This window comes from Antechinus flavipes, chromosome 2, assembly GCF_016432865.1.
Source record: "Antechinus flavipes isolate AdamAnt ecotype Samford, QLD, Australia chromosome 2, AdamAnt_v2, whole genome shotgun sequence".
NCBI lineage: Eukaryota > Metazoa > Chordata > Mammalia > Dasyuromorphia > Dasyuridae > Antechinus > Antechinus flavipes.
Window position 1 is genome coordinate 498,818,579 of NC_067399.1, and position 25,095 is coordinate 498,843,673.

General features: G+C 45.8%; 1 protein-coding gene across 4 annotated transcripts; it reads right to left on the reverse strand.

Moving 5' to 3' along the window:
- Positions 1–4,046: 4,046 nt before the first annotated feature.
- Positions 4,047–20,446, reverse strand: ST6GALNAC4 (ST6 N-acetylgalactosaminide alpha-2,6-sialyltransferase 4). 4 transcript variants are annotated; one of them, XM_051980062.1, is made up of 6 exons: positions 20,155–20,442; positions 19,388–19,451; positions 10,540–10,728; positions 9,259–9,671; positions 8,235–8,342; positions 4,047–6,901 (listed from the first exon to the last, which is right to left on the reverse strand). In XM_051980062.1, the coding sequence occupies exons 2-6, from the start codon at positions 19,397–19,399 to the stop codon at positions 6,712–6,714; spliced, it is 912 nt and encodes a 303-aa protein (XP_051836022.1). In that variant the 5' UTR covers positions 19,400–19,451; positions 20,155–20,442; the 3' UTR covers positions 4,047–6,711. The 4 variants fall into 4 exon arrangements, with proteins under 4 accessions (XP_051836022.1, XP_051836020.1, XP_051836023.1 ...); XM_051980060.1 differs by having other exon boundaries at positions 19,863–20,442; XM_051980063.1 differs by lacking the exon at positions 19,388–19,451 and having other exon boundaries at positions 20,155–20,446.
- Positions 20,447–25,095: the final 4,649 nt, after the last annotated feature.

The following is a 25,095-nucleotide window of genomic DNA, read 5'->3' on the forward strand; positions in this document are numbered from 1 at the left end:
TCAGGCCCCTTTTTGTCGAGGATCGATCTGGATCGATCGTAGCAAGAGCCGCCTGCCCGTTCCGGATCAAGGTGCGCTCATGGCATATTCCACATGAAAGTGGCCAAGGTTAGTAGGTTTCCTTTCTTCACTACTACATCCTTCGAGGAGGGCAAGAGTTTCAGTTTCTTTGTTTGTTATCCAATCTTTACTCTTTCACCCCCAATGCCCCTCCCAATCCAGACACTTTAAGCAGTAGGGGCTCAATCAATGTTTGCTAAAGGAGTGAGCACGTGGAATGGGCTGCCCGAACTCTCCTAAAATGGGAGTCTCTAAGCTAAGGCTCGAAGGCCTTTGGTGGGGGATTCGGGAATACTTGTTTGGCTACTGGATGGCTTCTGTTGTACCTTCTAGCTCTGAACCCTGAGAATGAATGAAGGAAGGTGCTGGCAGTGATTGACAGAAACGCCTGAGAACTTCATGGGGTTCTTTGACAGGCAGAAGGGGAGAAAGAGAGAAAGAGAGAGAGAGAGAGAGAGAGAGAGAGAGAGAGAGAGAGAGAGAGAGAGAGAGAGGAGAGAGAGGAGAGGGAGGAGAGGGAGAAGGGGAAAGGGGAGGAGAGGGAGAGGGAAAAAGGGAAAGAGGAAAGGAGGGAAAACTTTGGAATAAAAGATTTTGCAAGGGTGAATGTTGAAAATTATCCATGCATATATTTTGAAAATAAATGGCTTTAATTTAAAAAAAAAAAAGCATGAGAGTGAATCCTATTCCCTCTCCATCAAGGAAAAAGGAACATGTTCCTCTCAGGACTGTTTGCCTCAACCAAATTATTCCTTCTTCAATGGAGTCCTGGGTACTGGAGGGAGGGGCCCTGAAGGGTGTCCCTCCCTCCCACCTGAACCTCCTTCTCGGAAGGCCCTGTCCAAGGTTCCCTTTGCCATTTTCCTTTAATGATGGATCCCACAAGGCTCAGGAAGGGTCTAACTTTTAGATGTTTCTATAAAGGCCCAAGACATAGTTAAATTCCCAGCCTCCCATAGCAGCCCTGTAGCTTCTGAAATAGGGCTAAGGGAAATTCCCAGAGGGATTCCAGAAGCAGAGGGTGAGCCCTGGGCCAGAATCTGAGACTCAGCACAGTAAGAGAGTGAGTGTTGGTTTTGAAGTCATAAGATCTAGATTCAAATCCCAGTTCTGACAGTTGCTCTTATGTAACCCAAGTCATCTCAATGGCCTGTGCGCCTCAGTTTGTCTGTGAGTTGAGAGGCTGAATTAGAAGGCCAAGAGGCCCACTATCAGCTCTAAATCCCTGCTCTCCGGAGGTCTCTTGGAACTGCTTCTGTGCAGTACCAGCCTGCTCCACAAGGTGGCAGGAGACGGGAGGCCCTTCTGGCTGGACAGACCCCAGAAGCCCCACATGGTAGAGCAGAAGCAGCCTTTCTTCCCTTGTTCTGTATGTCAGCCCCCGATGGAGCACTGAGCCTGGGGTCAGAAACCTGAGTTCAAATCCACCACCTACCTCCCAGGGTTATTATGAGGACATCATATTTGTAAGTCTCCTGGCAGAGCACAAGAGACAGCCTTTAGCTTTCTTTGTATCCCCTGCCTGGTATTGCAGTGGATGCCAATCAATGCTTGTTCCTATCACCCCACTGCGTGCCATCCCACTGGCAAACAGGACACACCAGTCCTCGAAGTGCCAGAAATCAAGACCCCAACAATTCCAGTTGGGGGAGGCGTTGAGGGGATGTCAGGCAGGACTGCTTGTAGAAAGGTGGGGTTTTAGCAGGATTTGAAGGAAGGAGAGTGTTTCAGGCCTGGGGGACAGGGACAGAAAATGTTCAGGGCCAAACACAGTGTGTTGTTCCGGGTCGGCAAGGAGCCCATGTCACTATACTGCAGAATGAATGAGGACACGAAGCAGAGAAGCGGGAGTATTTCTCCTTTGTGAGAAATGGTTAGTGGCAAACCTGCCTCAAAAATGGAGGTACAGGACTAGATTGAGAAAATGCTTGTTAGACTGAGAAGGGACCTCAAAGCAGAGAGCTGACTTTGGAGCCAAGGGACCCAAGTTCAAGGCCTCTTGATATCAACTTATGTGAGTCACTTATTCCCACACAAAATCCCTCCCTTTGGAACACAGAATTGGAATTGCAAAGGGTTTTGTCATCAATGAATCCTAGCTGCCTAGATTCAGCCTCTCCTCGCCAGTCCTCCCCTCCGCTTCCAGTCCCAGTGATCATTCCTGCTAGGCTCTGGGTCACCTCCATGCCACAATCCCCTAATCCCTGATCAGGCTTTGGCTGCAACAAGTAGACTCAAAGATAGGTCTTGCTATGATGTGGCAACCTCTGAGTGGCTCAACCTCCAGGGCCTGAACTTTTGTGTTGTTGTGTTGGCAAGGAAGGTTGGATGGCAGACCAATCGCCAACTTTTCATTATCCTTGTCATCAGCAAACTTTTCACTGAGCTACTGGGTTCACTGAGATGAGTCAGAGCAAAGGCAAAGTCAAGCCCTCGGGGTGAGCTAACGTGCCAGGGCAGAGAGGCAGTGGGTAGAGTTGTACCCTGGAAACTATGCCCACAGGCAAGAAACGTAACCACCCAGGAAAAAGTGTCAGTGCAACTTTGGGTAACAACAAAAGGGTGACAGGGAGAGACAGAGACCTTGCACACATTGACACGAGCCCCTTTTCAGGATACAGTGCCCCTGTATGGGCGGAAAGTAAGGTGGGCAGGGTAGTGGGGAGGGATGCCCCATGCTGCCACCTGGCAGCTTCCAATTTTGACTAATGGCTTTTGCTAATGAGGTACTAAACTACTGCTTCCAGGTTCCCCATGCAGATGTTTGGCATCCCCTAAATTCAGTGCCTTCTGAATTTCTAATCACAGCTCTGCTGGAACCAGTTTGGTACAGGGCAAATAATAGCAGCGCACATTTATGTCACACTTACCATGTGCCAGGCACGGGGCAGAAATGCAATTATCTCATTTGATCCTCACAACTCTAAGAAGTAGGTGCTGTTATCATTCCCATGGTAACATTCTAACATGGGGATGGGAAAACGGAGGCTGGGAAACTGCTGCTTTCTTAAGATTGCACAGCTAGTGACTTAGTATGAATACAGGTCTTCTTCCTGATCCCACATCCACTGTTCTATTCCCTGCACCACGCTGCCTTCCAAGTGATAATTCCAAATCCCAACTCTGACAAGTCACTAAACTTACCTCAGCCTCAGTTTCTGATTCTGTAAAAACCTGTTTGAGGGAGTGGGGGTGAAATGACTGGCATCCATCTGACAGGATGCAGTGAGACAGTGTACGGAAAACAATTTGCAGACCTAAAAGCTTTAGTGTTATCACTGCTACCACTAGGTCCAATGCAACTCAGAATAGTGTGTGGCCCGGAAGAGGTCCAAACAAAAGGCATTTTGCAAACCTTTAAGCTCCAGCACCATACAAATGGGAATTCTTAGGAAAGGCCTCAGCACATGGACCCCTTTGTTACCCTGAACAAATGATTTGACTTTCCAAAGCTGAAGGCAGATGCCAACCCACATCAATTGTTCCTGTACCAGTGAAATCCCAGGTTCGGTCCTTTCCTCTAGGCTAACGAGAAAACATGGCCTTACAGTGAGGGTGAGCCCCAGGACTATGGTCCGACTGTCCAGCTCGCCGCTCTGCTCGGAGGCCAGGACATCTGGACGGATGCAAATCGCTGCTCCCAGCCCCATCTCCCTCACGTACCTCTGCTATCCATGTAAGAATTCTGCTCAAATAACACCTTCTGGTGCCTCTGCTTTCCCTTTCCTTCACCCCCACAAAAAATTACCTTGCATTTATTTTGTCTATGATTGTTTACATAACTGGTCCTCCCCAGATGGGAGGGCAGGGATTCTTCCCTCTTGGTGCCTTCAGCTCCTCCATGGCACCCTGCCTGCTTGTTAACGGATTATCTGGGCCACTGGGGCCTGCCTCCCTGGCCAGCCCATGAATCCTCTCCCTCTTATTCCCCAGGGGCTGGCACTCAGCTCCTTCCCCAGCCTTCCTCCATCCAGGCCAAGACCACACAGCATTCAAAGTGACTTTATTGACAAATCGCTTTGGTATTTGATCCAAGGACACTTTGTAACTCAAGGGAGGGGAGACTGGTGAGTTAAAGGGATCCTTTCTGCTCCGGGGCTGATTGACTGACAAAGTCAGCTTCTGGGAAGCTTCCAGAGTCCTTCCCCCCTTCATGGGAGGTGGCTGGAGCTCAGCCCCTGTCTGGGGTATCCATGTGTTTGAAAGAGCTTCTGAATTTGAATGCCACTTCCTGGGTCAGAGTGAAGATAGGATGGAGAGGTGGAGGCAGCTGTGGTAAAGAACACTCACTCTGGAGCCTGAGAATCCGGGTCTAAATTCTGGCTCTGCTGCCCGCTGCCCACGTGGTCTCGGGCTAGTCATGTCGGCCTGCTTTCTCATCCGTCAAGTGAGGGAGGCCGCCCTGGATGGTCTCTCGGGCCCTTCTGGCTCCAAACCCCACATCCAACGTCAGGATGGAAGTCTTTGTTGGGGGACGCTGAGACTCGTCACACAAAGGACCGCCCCCGCCCCACGTGGCAGCCCTTGGCCCACACAGCCCAGCGCACGGGGACAGAGTCTGAACAGCACAGCAGCGGCAGGCTGGGACGTCGGCTGGACCCGGTGGCCCTGGCAGCACCACGGCTCCCAGGGGGCCACAGCTGGGAAAAGCTGGCTGAGGGCCATGAGTTGTGGAGCAAGGACACTGGGCTGGACCTGCTGTCCCCCTACGCAGCCTCGCCAGGTCGTCTTCCCTGGACGACACTATTTCTCTGTGTATAAAACGAGCGGGCTGAATTCGGCCACCTCTGAGGGTGCTGCCAGCTCCAGTCCCATGATACTGTGAGCTACTTCCTGACAGAGATGCTGCTCCAGAGCAGCTGGCCTGCTGGCCCCACGCGGAGGAGCCCAGAGAGCGTGGCTGGTATCAATGTTGGACTCGGGCTCCAGCGTTCCCTGGTTGGAATCCTTATCCCTATGACCCTGGGCTGTGGGACTGGTGAGAGCCTTTTTCTGTGTGTGGTGAAATCTCAGTTCTGGAGGGCTCCTTGGGCAAGTGGCTTCATTACTAAGCCTCAGTTCCCTCATCTGTAAAATGGGACTGATAACACCCACAGCACCTATCTCACAGGGCTGCAGTGAGGCTACAATAAGATGGCGCACATAGAGGGCTTCGCAGTACTACAGAGGTTATTGTCACTACTATTATAGGAGTTATTAGGCAGGAAGGAGGTGCCCTCCACGAAGAATTTGGTTTTCAGTTCAGAACACTCCTGGAGAAAATAAGGGATAGAGAGCTCTGTGATAAAACCCTTGGGCCCAGTTAGAGAAAGTCACGAAATAGCCCAGTGAGGGAATGATGATGATGACAAAAGCCAGCATGTGCTAGGCTCTGTGCCGAGTACTTTACAAATATTATCTCATTTTATCCTCACAACAACCCTGGGAGGTAGATGCTACTATGAGCCCCATTTTACAGATGAGGGAACTGAAAGGTAGGAGTTAAGTGACTTTGCCAAGATCACCCAGCTAAGGAAATATGTAGAATACACTGGTTCAGAAAGCAGCACATTGTGCTTCTCTGATCCCAGGCAGTCTGAAATGAATGCTGGAGTCCTTGAAGTTTCATAGAATCAGATGATTTGGATTCTGCCTCTTGTCATTTGCTAGTTGCCTGACTTCAGGACTGTCACACTAAACCTTTTTAGCTCCTCCCAGCTCTAAATCCTATGACCTTATGGCCCTGGGAAGGCGGGGAGAGAAGTTTTAAAAGCTGCCTATTTCTCCCCAGTGGCCAATGAGAGTCAGTGAGCATTCTGTACCCTGCTCTTGTTGGACTGTCTGCCTCCTATCTGACCTGCGGGCCAAGGAAGTTAGTTATTAGGCTGAATGTGAGTTCTCTGCTTTCCCAGGCAAGGGGAGACAGGAAACAGGAGCTGAGGAGTCGGGATGGGGAGGAGGTACCAGAGCAGGTTTCCGGGAGGAGAATCCTCAAGTTCTCTCCTGACTGGAGTTAAATCCCACTATGCTGGTGAAGGGACACAAAAACACGTGCCCATTTTGAGCTCTGTCCGACCTAGATTCAAGGTCACACAAGGTGTCCTGATGCACATCCTGATGAGGGGGGGTGGAAGAGGAAGCCAGAGGAAAGGGCACTCTGTCACCCCAGCCCAAACCTGCCAGCTCCTCCTGCTACAGAATGCTAGCTCACTCAAGTCCTATCTCAGAAGTTCAATTCCCTGCCCCCAGGACCTCTGGTACACCGGGAGACAGCAAGGAGGGTCCAGACCAGGCCCTAACACACCAAAGCACCGGCCTCCTCTGGACCCCAGTAGTGTCCACAAGTCCCCTTGGAATCCCAATGGATTCCAAATTCAAGTAAATGTCCAACTTCCAAAAGTTCAAGGTAGGTTTCCTTAAAAACAGGAAAAAAATAATTACTGTGGAGGGGGGGAAGCATTCCTTCTTCCTCCCAGTTTGGTTCAGAGTTCAGAGGCCAGAGGGATGTCATCCATCCAACGCAGGCTAATCCATCTAACCCGTGGAGTATGAGAGCCTCACACTCCCTTAGGCAGGAGGGTGGCCCAGGAGAGCATGTCTGCCAGGCTCCGAGATGGGCAGTGAGACGGGCCCCGCTGTCTGGATTTAGGAGGACTCAGTTCTTGGAGGGACCTACTCACTCTGCCAGGAGGGGTGCGTAAAGATGATGGGCTTCTTCTTGGCCCAGCGGGAGAAAATCGCCTTCTCAGTGATGAATCGGTGGGCGCCCCTCGGTGCCTTCTCATGGACTAGGTAAGTGTGGCACTCATCCAACTTGCCCTTCTCAAAGTAGTGGTAAGGCACAGAGGGAGGGCTCTTCTCTCTGGAAGGGAATGAGTCCAGAGAGAATTCATGGCCCGGCTCAGATGGACACCTGCCCCCACCCCTGGGCTGCCACCATCCTCGTCACTAACAACACCATCATTATAAACAAACACTTGCTAAGCTGCCAGTTATGTTCAGTGTTCTTAGAGATACTTAGAAATCCAAGATCTAGTCCTTTGTCTCAAGGTCTTACAAAGGCACAACGAGACAGCTAAATATCATACCATGTCAGACATGGTTTTGACTTTTTTTTTTTGATGTGTTGGTCAGTTTTGCTGGAAATTTTTTTCTTCTTCCTCTAAGGATAGCTAAATGATAGTGATAAAAATACAGACCAAAAGGCCACATTAATGACTTATGCCTATGTCCTCCTATCCATTCAGAACAAAGATAGAAGGAAATTCAGGATTAGAGTCCCTATGAAGACTGACCCTCACTGCAATAAGTGATTGGACTAGATAATGCTGCCTTTGTGAACAAGAGTTCTTGATCTGGGGTCTACAGAAGGAGATCTGGATAGATTTTAGAAGGAAGCCTGAATTTGGATGGATAAAAAAAATCAGATCTTTATTTCAAAAGAATTGGTTTACTTCATAATTCTGTTTTTTTTAAATTTTATGAATTTAAAAATATGATTATGAGAAAGGATCCATAGGCTTCCACAGACTGCCAAAAAGATTCATGGTACCAAACAGATTAAGGATCCTCTATCTATGAAGAATATGATCGCAGAAGGACATCCTCAATCTATGAAGATTATGATCACAAAGTGACAACAAAGTAGAGGTGGGCTACTCAGTACTGAATTCCACTCCAAGGTATTAAAACTAGACAAGCCTGCTTTGTACCCCTCGAAAAAAATATCCTGGGGCCCAAGAAGTAATATAAACCTGCTCTACTATCTTCATAAATGATTCCTTATTCTTTGAGGAGTATAATGAATAAATAGTTCCTTTCCCTGAACCTTGAAAGAACCTAGATAAAGTGGGAAGCCTACTGTTTTGCTATAGCCCCCAAATGAATAGATTCAATAAATACTTGTGAATAGAATAATAGCATATTCCAAGGATTCTAGGGAATAGCATAGTTCAGTTGCTCTTTCCCAAGCTTTCCCTTCTACCCCTTGCATCTCTCTTTCCCTCCTCCCCCCGCCCCCCATGGGTACCCTCATCTCCCTGGAAAAGGCACAATTTGTCCACTGAGAGGAAATCCCAACCGAAATCAGCCTTCAAACAAAACTTCAGGCTCCAGGCAAAAGGCTTGAAGGCATCCCAATGAGATTCCTGGGAAAGTCTCCCCCACTACCTTCTCCCAACCCCCGCCAAAAGTACCTGCAGTAGCTGTCGCTAACCATGCCATAGACTACAATCTGCTCACAGAGTTCCATGGCCAGGATCATGGTGAACCAGCCAGTGCTCAGGAAGGAGCCAGACTTCATCCTGAAGAAGGCAAAAACCACGTCACCTATCAGTACTATTCTCCCCCAAGACCTCCATGCTCCCAAACCACGGCTGCAAGCCCTGTCAACCTATAACACCTGAACTGATCCCACCTTCCTCCTCTTTTACAGCCCCATCTTTCAGGGTTAATTATCCACCCTCTTTCTTTTCAGGCCTTGTTCTCTGCTGATTTTTCAAATGGTTCCTACAGACCTTAGAGAAGTTAAATCTCAGATCCAGAATAAACGTTAGAGGTCACTGATTCTAGCCTCCCAGACAAGCCCTCTGCAGCAGACCTGGCCAAGGGTCCTTCAGCTCTTCCTGATGGTGCTGTGACAAAAGAGCTGGGCCTGCAGCCAGGAAACCTGTGATTGAGTCCCAGCTCTGACACTGGGCAACCCCAGGCAAATCTCTTGCATTCTCCAAGAGGGGATAACAACACTTATACAGACCTCCATCATGGGCTGTTGCTTTGTAAACCTTACAGTGCCAGGAAAAAGATGAATTCTTATCATTATGACTCCTACTGAAACAGCCCATTCCACCATAGGTCGCTAACTCTGGCCCAATTCTGTCTCCCCGTAGAAACTCACATCAATAAATCACCATAAGATTTACAAAGCACCTTCCTCTTAACAATCCTATGAGGTTAGCAGCATTTTACACATGAAGAAAATCAAGAAAATGAGGTATTTGACCATAATCCCACAAGTAGTCAGAGCCATGGTTTGACCCTAAGTCCCCAAACTTCTACTCAAGCACATGGTCTTTGGCTAAATTCCTATTAAATCAGTTCTAGCTCTGCCTTCTGGTGCTTGTAGACTATATCTAACCCCAAGCCCCTCCAATCGGGAAAGACGCTCTTACAAGCCCACTGGAGAAAGGGAACACTTGGGGAACTGGTCACTTTGCTCACCGGTTTTTGCCAGTCTCGTTCTGGAAGACCTCATCACAGTAGGCCATCATGTGGTCAGTGAGGGTGTAGAGCTGCACCCCCGGGTACATCTCCTTGACCTTCAGCAGGGTTCGGTAGGTGGAACCTCCCTGGTCACGGTTCATGCGCTTCCCAGGACCCCAGACCACGTACACGGTATCCCTTGCTTGCTGGAAGAAGTACGACTGGTTGCGGAGCAGCAGGGGGACGCTGGTGTGGGACACCATGCGCAAAGTACTGCGGTGCCCCACGTCCGCCTCATAGCCTGCCGTGGGGGCCTGGTTCATGCGCAGCACACATTCCGTCCCATCGATCTCTGGTCCCCAGTGGGAGCCGAGCATCTGGCCAGAGCTGGACACAAGGGCACAGCGGCGACACAGCCTGTGGACCAGAGGCTGCAGGAGAGAGATTCAAAGAGCTGGAAGAATCCTTCCAGATTCTGGGGTCTACCCAAGCCTGATGGATCCTCTGGATGCTTGGGGGAGGAGATGGTAAGGAGGAAGCCCTATAATGGGCAGACAGGACTGAGATCTAAACCCTGACCTCCTGCCCTCAATCTGAGGTCTCATGGCCAAAATACCTGTCTCAACTCCTCTCTTACTTTCTTTTCCTCACACAACATTCTTCCTTCTCCCCAACAGCATTGTAAAACAGCCAAAGCAACCTTATTTTCTTGAATTCTTTTGGAATTACATCATAAGTAATAAGAACAGCCAGAATCCAAAGTCTCCTTCTCAGTCCCCCACACTCATAAAAGTTTTGAAGGGGATTGTGCAACTGACCTCTCCAGAAATCGAGAGGTGACTGAATTATTTATCAATTATCAAAGAATTATTTCAATTTAGCACTAAGATTTCTTCTCCTTGCCCAAGCTCCATCCCTCAGATGAAAAAGCATCATTTAGTTTTATCTAGCAATAAAGATACTGTATTCTACTACATCTAAGAAGAAAGAGCTTTTTTTTTTTTTTTAAATCCCATAATAGAGATATTTTTTAAAAGAGTAAACTACCAACACATTATACAACTTCTCTTTCTCTGATACCCCTTCTCGAAGTGTCTGGAAGAAAGAGAATGAGCAAATAGGTATTTGGAAAGCCTACGTATGGGGCTGAACTCAATGAATGTTCATCCACCTTAGTCCATAAGCTCCTGGAGGGGTGATGAAGAGGGGGGGTCCCTGAAGCAGTATGACTAAGAATCTCATCACCCACCTCTAGATTTTCTTCAACAAGCATGAAGAAACCCAATGGAGTCCACCCACCTTGCCATCAGGCACGCTGCTGTAACCCTGGAAGTGCAGGGAGCCGGGTACTGTGGGCCACAGGCTCTCACGAGGTTGCCTTGAGGCTAGACACGCCTTCCAACACAGCTGCATACACAGCTGATTGCAGAGAAGGACATAGAGGACAATGAGCACCAAGAAACAAAGTGGGACAGAAAAGAGTCGACCCTGGAGAGGAACAAAAGGAAGCTGCGGTCAGGTGGAGGTGGGGCACTGAGGGAACTCTGCAATGCTCGAGGTAAGAGAGAGCACAAGAATCACAAGATCGTGAAATCATCCACTCACAAGATCTGATTATCAGTGAATAGGAGCACACATAATCTTAGTCAGGAAAGGTTCCCTTTGAAAAGGACCTCAGTTTCAATTGATCAAGGATGGACAGAAGCAGCTACACCCAAAGAAAGAACACTGGGAAATGAATACAAACTGCTTGCATTTTTGTTTTTCTTCCCGGGTTATTTATACCTTCTGAATTCAATTCTCCCTGTGCAACAAGAGAACTATTCGGTTCTGCACACGTATATTGTATCTAGGATATACTGTAACCCATTCAACATGTAAAGGACTGCTTGCCATTGTTATGCCACAGTTTTCTTTAACTGTCCTGACTCAGTTTCCCTGTCTCAGTTACCTTAACTGTTCTGTCTCTGACCCAGTAAAACTAAGGATTATTCGCTCTTGGGTTATAAATTAGCAAGATAAAAGAGTAGAGCTCCTGATTCTTTTATGGATTTACAATATTCCTTTAGAATATTCCAAGATCAACCCATGATATCTTTACTTCTTTGTCTCTGGAATTTTTAGGTTTTATGGCTTCCCCTCCCTGATAAAAAAAAAAAACTTTCCCTCCCTTTCTCTTCTTTGTCTCCAAAAAGGTATTTAAGTTGGGGTTTTTCCATTCATTGCTGGAGAATGGCATCTGGCAGCTGTATGCTGGAAGCTGGATTCTTTGGGTCCTCCAGCCCTGGGACCAATATGGATTCCTTGGTCCCAGTATACTTATCTCTGTCTGACTGGATAATCTGAGACGAGAGTCCTGTCCAGTCAATCTTACTCTCCCATTAATAAAATATTAAAAAACTCTCTAATCTCTCTCCTGCCTCAGTTTCTCCGGCATTACACCATCTCGGGGAGGGGGGGGGGGGGGAGGGAGGGGAAAAATTGGAACAGAAGTGAGTGCAAGGGATAATGCTGTAAAAAATTACCCTGGCATGGGTTCTGTCAATGAAAAGTTATTAAGAAAAAAAAAAAAAGAAAAGAAAAGGACCTCAAGTTTAAGCCCACTACAGGAACACATTCTAGATCAGGCTTCCTTTCTGGGTAATAAAGCAGCCGCTTCTGGATACTTCCATAGACAAGGAGCACCAGATCTTAGAAGTGAATCTATTCCTCTGTTAGACGGGCTTGTTTTTTTTAGGATTAACATCTTCTATCAAGCCAAAAATTATCTTTTTCTAACATCCCATCTCTAGTCCTAGTTTCACCTTGGAAGGGAGGGAGGGATGAAAGGAAGAACAGATGAAGGGAGGAAGAAAGGGAGAAAGGAAAGGAAGGAAAGAGGGGGAAGGGAGAGAGGAGGAGGGAAGGGAGAGAGAAAAGAACTTGGGAGAGAAGGAGAAAAGAAGGGAGGAAGGGAGAGAAAAGGAAAGATGGGCGAGGAGAAAAGAAGGGAGGAAGGGAGGGATGAAAGGAAAGAAAGGAAGGAGGAAAGAAGGAAGAATGTAAGTAGGAAGGAAAGAAGGAAAATAAGGAAGAAAACAAGTACCTACATGTACCAGATATCATATAAGCACTTTATTAATTTGACCTTTATAACAACCTTGAGAGATAAATACTATTTGTTATTCAGTTGTTTTTCAGTCATGTCTGACTCCTCATGATTCAGTTTGGGATTTTCTGAGTAAGAATACTGAAGAAGTTTGTTATTTCTTTTTCCCGCCCATTTTACAGATGAAAAAACTGAGACAAACAGGGTGAAGTAGCCCAGGGTCACACAGCTAGTATCAGAGACTGCATCTGAGCTCAGGTCTTCTGGTTCCAGGCCCAGCACTCTGACCACTGAACCATTATTCTCCACATTTAACAATGGGGAAACTGAGGCAAACAGGTTGGTTTTTTTTAAGTGTCTTGTCCAAGTCCCACCTAGGAAGGGTCTGAGGCCAGATCTGCACTCAGATGTTCCTGCTCCAGGCCCAGCGTTCTATCCACTGCGTGACCCAATGGTCTCTGGTATTACAAAGCGCCTGCCTTCTCTTCCATAACAGCTTCCTGTTCTTTAGGCAGCTAAAGTATTGATTTCAAAATTCTTATCAGAGGAGCTTTTCTGGGCAAAACTGATAAAACCAAGAATAGTTATGCAATCATTCTTGATTACTGGCTTAGCACTAGTACTTTTAAGTGCACACTCAGCCTGACTCCAAATCCGGCAGCTTGTCACACCACATTGCGGCCCCTTGACAAGCTGGCCTCTCGGCCCACCTTTCTAGAGCCCTTGCTCTTCACCCCAGTGCCTTTTCCCAGAATTGCCCACTGCAGCTCAAGCGTCCTCCAACTGTTCCAAATATGCCGTTCCACCTTCCATTGCCAGGATCACTGTCCCTTTATCTGGAATGCAACCTCTCCTCCTCAGAGAATTCCTAGCTCCCTGCAGGGCTCACTCAAGTGGTCCTTCACATGTGGTATGTGCCCCATCCCCCAAAACACAACTCAGAAGCCACCTTCTATGAGGACATGGGAAAGTCGTGTGTATTTCTGGACATGATCTATGTAAGAATTTGTTTTGTTTGACTATGCATATTTGTTATGAAAGTTTTCTTTTTCTTTTATTCTTTAAAATCGAAAATAAATGCTGATTAATTGAAAAATAAATTAGAATTCTTAAGTTACCTATTCTGAAGGTCTATTCTGAAAGTAACCCCAATTCTCAGTGTTTTAACTCCTTAATTACTGTATATATATTTTTTTCTCTGTGGACATGCCATATTTCTTCAGGAAAAAACATACTGCAAATAATAAAATTAAAATTTAAAAAAATACTACAAAGGCTGCTTTCTCTGTCTTTAAAACCTCCAAGTGTAGTAGCGGGTTTTATACATCCTGAAGGAGCTCAATAAATACTTTTTGAAATGCTAAAGTTTCACCTCACCCCCTACACACTGGCAAATACCCCAAAATCCCCTAATGTAGAGGAATAATAGAAAGAGAGGTACTCTAATAAAATGTTCTCCTGAATTGGTCCAATTATGAATTAACAAATATTTAATAAGTACCCAATCACTGGGGATGAAAATGCAATGAATGAAATAATTCTCCACTCAAAAGAATTTATATTCTAATAGGAGAGAAAAGAAATGCATAAAATATAGAATAAACTTAAAAAGAATAAATTCAAATTTTAACTAAGAAGTCATTCAGGGCAGCTGAGGAAGGAATTCAATAAGGCTTCAATAACTAGATAACACAGTGGATGATAAAGTGATGGACTTGGAGTTAAGGCTGATTTCAAATCCAGCCTCAGACAGTAACTGTTGACCCTGAGTAGGTCATTTAACCCTACTGTCCTGTTTCCTCATTTGTAAAATGAACCGGAGAAGAAATGGCAAAGAAATGACAAGCCATTCCAATATCTTTGCCAAAAAAACTCCAAATGGGGTCATAAAGAATCACACAGAATTGAACAAAAACAAAGAAGGTGGAGGGTGGAGCCTGAACCGCATCTTGAAGGAAGAGACTCTATAAGGCCTTAATAAGGAAGGAGCTCACTCCCTTGTATCAGGAACAAGGAAAATAATGTGGCACTATGCTAGAAAATGATAAAAACTATTCCTAATCTTTGTTCGATGATCCTAGTCTCAGGCACTTATCCAAAGGAGGTCAAAAACAGAAAACGAGATCCAATATATACCCAAACATTCATTCCAACACTTATCGTGCTAGCAAAGCACTGGAAAAAAAAAAAAAAAGGTAGGCATTCATTTCATCTCTTTAGGGAATGGCTGTATTATTTAAAAGGAACGGATTGTTACTGGGAAAAAATGAAAATGAAATATTCAGAGAATTATAAAAAGCTTTTTATGAACTGATGAGGATTAAAACATACACATAATGGCTGTCATTGAGTAACAGAAAAAAATCAGTCTTGAAGACTAGGATGATAAAACATCTCCCTTCTCTTCAAAAAGAAAAGTAAAGGGCAGAATAGTGCATATATATCACATCAATTATTTTCTTTTGAAGGAAGGAACCCTAAAACTCTTAACTATGATTTTTAAAATGAGAGGTATCAACAGAATTTATTAATTTATAAAAGAATCTGTGTTTGTTGAATTGAATGTGAATAATTGGTTCTTCTGTTATATGGGGTCAATTTCCCTGACTCTCTGGGGCTCCTTCTCCACTCCTTTGCCAACTCTTACCTCTACACTTGCCCACGGATAAGATCTGGGTCAGTGATAGCAAATGGCTAAGAAGGCCAGAAGGTTGGAAAGGTACAGCCAACATCAGGAAAAGGCTTGAATAATTGAAGCCTGCTAGTCTTGTCCATGACTACAAGTGGAAAATCATCAGCAAAAGATTTTGAAATTATTTTCAGGGCTACAATAGACAATAAATATCTCCTGAACACATAGATTGATTAAATTGGTGTGACAGACCTAGGGTTTGGAGTCAAGGAGGCTGGGTTTAAATCTTGACTTACTCCCAGTGTGACATCAGGCAAATCAAATCACTACAAACCTGGCAGGGAAAAGGGACTTCAATTTAGGCTCATGGGGCAGCTACTGTCGCAGGGGAGGGAGGGCCAGGCCTGCAGCCAGGAAGGCCAGGGTTCAAATGTGATTTCAGATTAGCTACAAATTAGCTGTATGATCCTGGGTCAGTAACTTAACTTCGATTTTCCATTACCTGCTAGAGAAGGAAAACCCCAAATGGTGTTGCAAAGAGCCAGACATGACTGAACAATAACAACAAAAAAGACTGTAAGCTGGAAGGAAACTCAAAAGGTCATTCTAGTCTAGTCTTCTCATTTTAAGAATGAGGAACAGGCTTAGCAGGGCTAAAATAAATTAGATAAGCCAGATAAGCTGGAACTAGAACCCAGATTCTCTGGCAAGTTCTAATACCCTTTTAGTCTCCACTTCTGTAAAATTAAAGCATTAGACTAGAGCATCCTGAAAGTCCCTTCTAAAAACTATTGCCTCTAGAAATATTTCTGTTATTATCTTCAAAGACAGCACACTGAGGCTCTCATTCAGTCATGCCTTTCTCAACTCCCACTAAGGAGTAAAAACCACTCCCCTTCCTACCCAGGGGTGTGTCCCTTTAGCTTAAACTACTGGTTGCATAGACAAGCCAGGTGCAGACAAAATAAGATCAGTGACCTCTTCCCTCCTCTCAAATTGCACCTAAAAATAATCTTCCCCAACCTCCCCCAACTCCCTTTGAAGGAAGAAGCATTCAAAGCTAGAAGAGACCTGAAGGGTCATCTCCAGCCCAAACCCCTCATTTTACAGAGTAGGAAACTGATGTGCAGAGAGGTGATAATCCTGAAAGCAAAATCAGAATTTGAACTCAGGTCTCCCCTATATCCCCTATATCACATTTCTTCCCAGGATCTTTTTACTCTAAAAGTCTGCTTTGGGGAGGAAGCCTGAGCACTTTGGCCCAGCAGAGAAACATAGAACCTGGAATGTCAGAGATGCAAGGGAGCAAGCTGGAAGTCAGAAAGAGTTAAAATCCAGACCCCAATATTACTGGGCAAGTGACTTAATTTGTTTGCCTCAGTTTCCTCATCTGTAAAATGTGGATAACCATTGTGCAAATCAAATGAGATGCTAACTGTAAAGGATTTAGCACAGTACCTGGCACATAATAAGTGCTACATAAATTTTAGCTATTGTTATTATCTACAAGGAGATCAACTTTTAGAGGGGTCAAGTGCATTATGGTGAAGCCTACTGACACCTTCTCAGAACAATGTTATTAAATAAATAAAATAAAATGCCTAGGACTACAAAGGCAACAGATTTTGTCTGAAAGACAGTCATTGGAGACTTAATTTAAAAAGGAAAAAAAAACCAGATAAAGAAGCCCTGATAGATCCATCCCCTTTGGTTTTCCAGAGGCAAAAACTGAAACCCTGAGAAGGAAGTGACCTACCCAGTATCAGAAAATTATTAAGAATTTGAACCTGAGACTTCTAATTCCAGATACAGCCCATACTCCCATGATTCTTAATTTATATCTACCTTGCCCACAATACACAGACACATTCAATACATAGGAAAATTGCTTCCATGATCTCTAATGATACTTTCAAACTCTTAAAAATCTAAGAGTCTAAATGATGTACTTAAGTTTGAGAGCAAAACTAAATCCTGTTGTGTGTTTTACCACTGCAAACATTTTAGCTTAACTTTGAAGGCAGGAAGAATGACTGAGGCCATGGAAAGAAAAGGGACTTCCCTTTGACATTAGGAAGTCATCCTTCATTATCCCCTCTTTCTTCTCAATGACAAAGTCTTATTTATATAGTCTTAAGGAACTGCCTGGAGAGATGGGCACTGAAAGGTTTCCTTGCCCAGGGGCCTATAACCAACTGAGGGCTGAGGGAGGTCTATCCACATTGCTGCAGCTACTACTAGCCCAATCTAAGTGAATCTGCCTCCATATAGACGTGTCCTTTTCACTGTCCCCCTGAACATAACTGGCACATCCTAGGAATCTGACCTATCAGAATCCTTCATTCCTTGTTACTGATTCTACTCCTCTGAAGTCATCATCCCTTCTTTGATATAGTTCCAGAAAACTATTCCAGATTGCCCTGGACACACCCCCTGAGTTGCTGTAGCATTGAACGGTTAGATTAATCAGAAGATACTGAATCATAAAAGGAAAATTATCTAACTTCCCCTAGTCTCCTAACTTCCTCAAGTGGATCATAATCTCCTAGACAGTATAGCATATTTTATACATATATTGAATGGAGAACAAGGCCTGCTGTTAAAAATCATAAACAAATCTCTAGTTTCTTAAAAAAAAAAAAAAAAAAAGAATTCAGAAGAATAAATTCTAGTATTTATTGCATGACCCTAGGCAGTGACTTTTCCCTGAGCCTTATGGGAATTCAAAAGTTGGATTGAAGAAAAGCTTAATTCTATCCTGGAAAGGCTCGTTCCTTGCAGTCAAAATCCTCACTGTACTGTGACTTTGCAAATGGCTAATTTAGAGTCAACAAGTCAGGTTGTCATAGCAGTCTCTAGTTTGTGGGACTTCGGGCCATATCCCCAAGCTGCCTCATTCGTGAACAAGTTACCATATGTAGTCACTTGAGACCAGGTGCTACCAACCTTTTGGCTGCTGCTAATTCAGATGAAATGATTTTTAAGGTCCCTTTCCAACTCTAAATCCCATAGATTACAGGTTTCTGTGATTATTCATGCTGTTAATTTTCTGAAAGGGCAATAAAGAATCCTGATTGGTTATTTCTGTTTTGTTTCATATCTTACAATCACTGAGAACATGGATTAATTATCCTGTTTCCAAGTCACTGACTGGAAGTCTGGTTAAGAAAAGTTACTAAGGGGCAAAGTGTTAGCTATGTGCCCCTTTCTATTCAAAATAGGCCATAGCAGGAAAACAGCCTGATAACCTCAACTATGGAAGAAGAGGAGGGAGGAGGAAAAGGAGGAAGGAAGAAAGGCAGGGAGGAGGGAAGGTAGGGAAGGATAAATGAGGAAAGAGAGGAAGAGAAGGAGAGAGGGAGAGAGAAAAGGGAGAAAGGGAGAAGGGAGGAGGGAAAGAAGGAAACAAGCATTTTTAAGTGACCACTATATACCCAGCACTATGTTAAGTGTTTTAAAAAATATTTTACCTGATATTCAGAAGTGTTCCTATCATACTCAATTTAAGGAAATGTAGGCAGATTGAGATTAAGTGTCTTGTATAGGGTCACAGAGCTAGCAAGGTCCTGTTCTGAACTCGGGTCTTCCTGACCCAGGCCTGGCACTCTATCCACTTTGGCACTTGGTTATTGTCCCTGGAGCAGGGTAAGGAAAACCTTGGTGTTCAAGCGGGTCATTTAAGGACCCCCGTGTGCTGAAGAGCTCTATCTTTGGAGTCAGAAGACAGTCTTCTAAAACGAGTCTAGCCCTCACTGACTCTGTGAGTCGGAGAAAAATCCTTTACCCTCTCTGAGTCTCACTGAGCTCAGGCATCCATAAAATGCTTGCCCTGCTTCCTTCCCAGGGTCATTGTGAGGATCAAATGACAACATATGTCCAAGTATTCTGTAACCTAAAGCACAATAGAAATGTGAGCTACTGTTATTAGTAACAACAGCAACGATACTACTCTCCTGCCAGCCAGTCACTTTTCCCAACGTCCCCTTCCCTCAAGACAATGGGTACAAAGTGCCACTGCCTTCTGGCTCTGTTACTTCCTTTGTGACCGTCCCCTTCTGGGGGCCTCAATTCCGTGGTTCCTAAAATAATGGGGTTTGGACTCAATGGCCACTAAGCTCCAAAACGATATGATTCTACACATCCCCTAGACCAGGGCAGCCTGGGGAAGCTGATTAACTCTTTCTCTGAATTTGTTTTTTTAAAAATGTATACTTTCAGTTAGAGGCTAGTGAAAATGAAAATGAATTGCATTTTTTCCCATCCAAGTTCACAGATGGCTTTTTGAGAGCTCCTGATCCAGAATCCTGACGCCATCTCTTCTACTGGGTCCCATTTTCCAGGGGGAAACACTGAGGACCCCCTCCTCCAACGTTGTCGGCCACTAAGCCTCCGGCCTTCCCCATTTCCCCTTCCCCCGCTTCACTCACCACGGTCTTCATTCTTTAACCTCTTAGCCGCGGCAGCTCTTCCTTTTCCAAGGAGACAATCGGCCTGTAAGGGAGCCCGGGGGGAAAGTCGGTGTTCGGTGGCCACGCCCCCGCCTCCTGGGGGCCGGAGCGGGGTCTTAGCTGCAGGGAGGTACACGGTGGGGGGGGCTTCTCGAGGGGCCCGGGGCTGCTCCCCCGCCCACTTTGGGGATGGGATCATCCAGAATGGATGAAGGGCGCGGAATGAAGGGCGGGTCCGGGAGCGGGGGGACCAGGAAAGCGGAGGAGGGGGAACCTAGCTCTCGCCCTCTCTCGTCTCCCCCTCCGTCCCGGCCTATCTGTTCCCCTTGGTCCCCTGGAGCGTTCCCCACCCCATCTAGAGTTCTCTGCCTGTCGGAAGAGAGGTCACCCCCCAGGAGGAGGGACCGCGGTCCCCATCTCCATCCCATCCCGTGCCCATCCTGCAGGCGCCTACCCGGCAGGGCGGCGGGGGCAGAGGCAGGGCGGCTCGCCGGCCGCTCTGCATCGGCTCCTGGGGGCTGTTCCATCGCCGGGGCCGCTCCGCAGCCGGGGAAAGGCGTCCTCGAGGCCCTGGGGGCCGCGGGAGCCGGGGAGCGGCGGAACCGGGGCCTGCAGCGGCGCTGAGACGGGGAAGGGTGGAGGGAAACCGGGTTCCGCGAGGGCTCCGCCCCGCCCCCGGAGTCTTTTCTCCCCCTCCCCCGCCCCCAGCGCGTCTCGGCTGTGAGACCTTGGGCGAGTCGCTTTACCTCTCCGGGATTCTCTTTCCTCTTCTGGGTCGTAAACATCCGCGGCTCTCTGAACAATTGTGAGGTCACCGGCCCGGCGGGCCCAGGCTCTCCCCAGCCCGCCGCCATCCGGTCCGGTTTCCTGAGGCTCTGCCCCGCCTATCTCCAACTCTCTTCCCCTCCTCTCCCCTCATCCCCTCCCCTCCTGAGCTAGCGGGGCAGGAAGCTAAGGATGCTCAGCGGCTGCCGCAGCCCGCCCCTGAGCCCCGCCGCCCGCCTCCACCCCGCCGCAAGCGGCCAGCCCCCTCCCCTCCCCCCACGCCCCTCACGGAGGGCACGGCTAGAGGTCTCTCGGCATTTCCTGTTGCGGCGGCCTGGCTGGGCATTACTGCAGGCCGTCTTACAACCCCTCGGCCCACGTCGAGTCTCTACTCTGCCCCGGCCCCCGCACTGGCAGCCCGCAGAGGGGCCAGAGGCTCCCCCCGGCCCCCGAATACCTTCTCCGGGCCCGGGAGAAGCCACCACGGAGCAGCAGGGGAACTTAGGGTCATTCACTTTACAGAGAAGGACACTCAAGCTGAACGAGGGGCTAAGGCCACGCCGCTAGGGAGCTGGGGGGGGGGGAGGGGGCTGGCAGCCGCCAGAGAGCTTCATCCTTCCCCCACATCACACGGGTCTATGGCTGCTTAGTCCTGAGCCCTGTTTGGCCAAGACAAAGGGTTTGGCCCTTTCCTTTCTCCGCTCATTTTACCATGAGGAAACTGAGGCAAACGAGATTAGGTGACTTGTGCAGGGTCATATGGGTATGAACTATCCCGAGGTCGAATTTGAACTGGGGACTTGCTAACTGCAGGCCCTGCATTGCACTGCCCCGCTTAGCACCACACCTTCTCCCTCTCCTTAAGCAAAGCAGGAGCCGTTATCACCATCTTACAGATAAGGAAACCGAGGCCACGCTATCCTGCAGCTTCTCCTAGGCCGAGTGGGCCAGACCTCGAGGGGCAGGGCTTTGCCAGCTCTGCCCCTCACCGAGGCTGTATCCCCCTGGATATAACTGGTCTCCTCCCCAGACTCCCCCAGGGATTGGAGAAAGCAGTCCAGGCCACTTAGGACTTTCAGCACAGACAACTCTGCTTCCTTCCTAAGCATAGAATCCGGGGCAAGGTGACCATTTAGTCCAATACCCTATGATACAAATCCTCTGAAGCTTAGAGAGGAATGATCATTTGCCTAGATCACCCAGAGTTAATGGTGGTTCAAGGATTAATCCTAATAAGATCTTTCTTTTTTTAATTTGCAGAACTACATTATATATTTAAAAGGTAGAACAAGTTGTACATTAAAAAATTGCAGTTTCATGTGCAATCATCGTTTTTATACTGTTACAGAAATACTTGTTTTATTCCATAAATTAAAAAAATAATTTGAAAAAGAAATGAGACATTTTTAAATGAAATTTTTTTAAAAGATAAAAGAATGGGAGTGGGGAGGAAAAAATCTCTCTAAAACGATGTGAGATGATAGAATGCTGAGGAGCTTACATTTCTATAGCACTTTTAGGTTTACAAAGTGATCTTGATAATTTTTTGAGGTCCATAGTATTATTCATAGATTGCTATGTCATTTTCCACAGGCAGGCAGGTAAGGACTGAATGAGACTCAAACACAGTTTTTTCTAATACCAAGGCCCGTATTCTTTCTAGTCAGCACAAGTCTTTTTAATATTATCTCTTAAGCTAGGCTTGAAACCATGTGACAGGAGAACTTTTTGAAGGCACTGGGGCTGTTAGACTGGAGAAGAGCCAAATTAGGCTGTTTGTTGATGTGGCAAGAACCAGGCATTGACTTCTCTCTGAATGCCTATTCTGATGGGCCTATATGACCTTGGCTATACTTCACCCCTCCAGGCCTGTTTTATAGGATCATAGATTTAGAACTAGAAGAGATCTTAGAGAACATCAAAACTAACTACTCCCATCTCTATTTTACAAATTAAGGAAATGGAGACTAAAATCAAGTGAGCTTGCTCAGGATAATATAGTAAAAGTAGAAAGTAGGATTTGAATTCAGGCCTTCTTAACTCCAAACCCAGCCCTCTAGCCACTGTTTTTAACTAATTTGTAAAATGAAAGGGTGGGACAAGGTAATCTCTAGGGTCCCTTCTGCTTCCATTTCAGACCTTTCCTATACTAAACAGACCCCTACGGCTCCATTGCTCAGTTCCCACCAGTCCCACTGTCACCAGGATGCTGACCCCATCTCCCTACCGATGCTGGAGGTATCCCCTTGAACCCACTATCTTCTTGATAAGAGACCATTTGCCCTATTTCCTAAGATACCCAGAGCCTTCTCATCAGCTCTGATACTTTTTCTGCTTAATACTATTTGAGCTTTCTACCTGTCATGACTATAAATCATCCTTTACATCGTCATTCAGTTGGAATGTAAATTGCTTGAGAGGAGCTGCTGTCTCCATTTTCCGTTTGAACCCTAAACACTTAACACAGTCCTTAATAAGTACTTTTCTATCTTGTTCCACTTTTGACTCTAGATTAAGAAATCTAGGGGATGGAGTTCCTGGCCACACCCAAAAGAGATAGATAGGGCCCATATTTTTTTTTCCTTTTTTATGATCTCTCTTTTTTTTTTTTTAATAATTTTTTATTGATAGAACGCATGCCAGGGTAATTTTTACAGCATTATCCCTTGCATTCATTTCTGTTCTGATTTTTCTCCTCCCTCCCTCCACCCCTTCCCCGAGATGGCAAGAGTCCTTTACATGTTGAATGGGTTGCAGTATATCCTAGATACAATATATGTGTGCAGAACCAAACAGTTTTCTTGTTGCACAGGGAGAATTGGATTCAGAAGGTATAAATAACCCGGGAGGAAAAACATAAATGCAAGCAGTTTATATTCATTTCCAGTGTTCTTTCTCTGGGTGTAGCTGCTTCTGTCCATCTTTGATCAATTAAGGCTCTCTTTATCGAAGAGGTCCACTTCCATCAGAATACATCCTCAAACAGTATCATTGTTGAGGTATATAATGATCTCCTGGTTCTGCTCATTTCACTCAGCATCAGTTCATGTAAGTCTCACCAGTCCTCTCTGTATTCATCCTGCTGGTCGTTCCTTACAGAACAATAATATTCCATAACATTCATATACCACAATTTACTCAACCATTCTCCAATTGATGGACATCCTTTCATTTTCCAGCTTCTAGCCACTACAAACAGGGCTGGATAGGGCCCATATTAATGGAGACTGTAAAAAGATGTTGGGGGACAGAGGGGAGGGAAGGGGAGCATAGGATAATACCTTTAGAAGTATTCTTATTTACATCTTAGTGTAAAACCATGCCTTCTTCATTAATGTTCAGCTTCTCCCAACCTAATCCACAGTTACTGGAGCATGGAGGGGAGGCTGAATGCATTTTAAAATATTTCTTTGATTGAGGGCTGAAACTAACTCCTAAACCCTTTGGCAAAAGAAAATCCTCCCCTTCCTATTCCCCAAACTGCCTGTGAGGTGACAGTATCAGCCACACCCTCAAGAGTAGCCATATGCGTAAAGTCTAACTAATAGTTAGTCACATTTCCAGTCAAGTTTCTTCCTTTTTCCAGAAGTTTCTCATTTCCTTCTGCCCAGATTACTTTTCAGCCATTCACAAGCTCTCTCGAGTCAGGAAAACACCATCTCAGTCTAATCAATATGGGAATGAGAATCTTTTACGTAAAATAGCTGATAGATGGTCCCCCAAGCTCCATTGAAGATCTCCCTCCAGTGAGGGGGACTCCTCTGTCTCTTGAAGCAGCCCATTCATTCCACTTTGGAGGAGAGCTAATACTCATTAAGGCTTTTTTTCCTGATATCAAATCTAAATGTTCCTCTGTGCAACTCCTTCTACTTTCTGCTGTCAAATAGGACCATTCTAATCCTCTCTAGTAATTCTTCAAATACCTGAAGATAGTGCTCATGCTCCTTCACGTTTTTCTGCTCTTAGCTAACCATCCCCAGTTCTTTCAGCTGATCCTCCATACTTGGCAGGCGTCTTACATTCTTTACCATTCTGGTTTTCCTTAGGTCAGCAATCCTTCCAAAAACACGACATCTACAACTGAATACGATAATCCAAATGTGATGTCTTTTGCCCTGGGCACGATACCTCTCTTAGCCAAAATTACATTAATTTGGGGGGCTACCATAGCTTATCCTGATCAGTCCAGATATGTTATGCTTGGGGCAGTTCCAGGAGCACACTCCTCAAAATAAAATTGTGTGTTAGAGCCAGCAGGAAGCTCAACAAAGAGGATTGTTAAATTTTCACTGAGAACATTTACACCTTGAAAATCAGCAAATGCTACAAATTGGGGCTTGATCTATTGTGTTGTTGCTTCCTAGACTTAAGAAAGAGATGGGCAGCAAGGTCACTCAGTAGATACCGCACCAGCCATGGAGTCAGGAGGTCCCGAGTTCCAATATGATTTTAGACCTTTACTATATGACCCTAAGCAAGCCCCTTAACCCTAACGATTCATTACCTCTGGGAAAAAAATTCAAAGAAGTGACAGAGAAAATGTTAATGATACAGATGAAACTGTGTCCTATGTATTATTTTTCTCAGAGATCTGGTTGTGAAAAACTTACCAGCACACTCAATACAGACTTTCTTTGAACATATTTATCATGTTCTAAGTTAAACATACCCATCTGTTTCAGAGCATTCTTATATAGTTGAATCCTAAGACTTCGATCACTAATGAAATAGATCAATGGATCAAGTGCTGGAGATGGAATTAAGATCTGAGTTAAAATCTAGCTTCAAACATTTATTAGCTGTGTGGTCCCGGGCAACTCATTTTTACCTCTTCAGTTTCCCCATCTGTAAAGTGGGCTATAATATTAGCATCTGCCTTCTAAGGTCATTGTGAGGATCAAATGATATAACATATGTAAAGT

Bases quoted from the DNA above. Each gene is read 5' to 3' on its own strand.
- ST6GALNAC4 (XM_051980063.1), bottom strand. From the start codon at position 20,262: ATGGCGGCGGGCTGGGGAGAGCCTGGGCCCGCCGGGCCGGTGACCTCA. The intron at 10,729-20,154 runs GTAAAGCGACTC...GTTCCTCTCCAG, and splicing joins GGAAAGAGAATCCCGGAGAG to GGTCGACTCTTTTCTGTCCC. The intron at 8,343-9,258 runs GTGAGCAAAGTG...TGCCTTCTTCAG, and splicing joins AACGAGACTGGCAAAAACCG to GATGAAGTCTGGCTCCTTCC.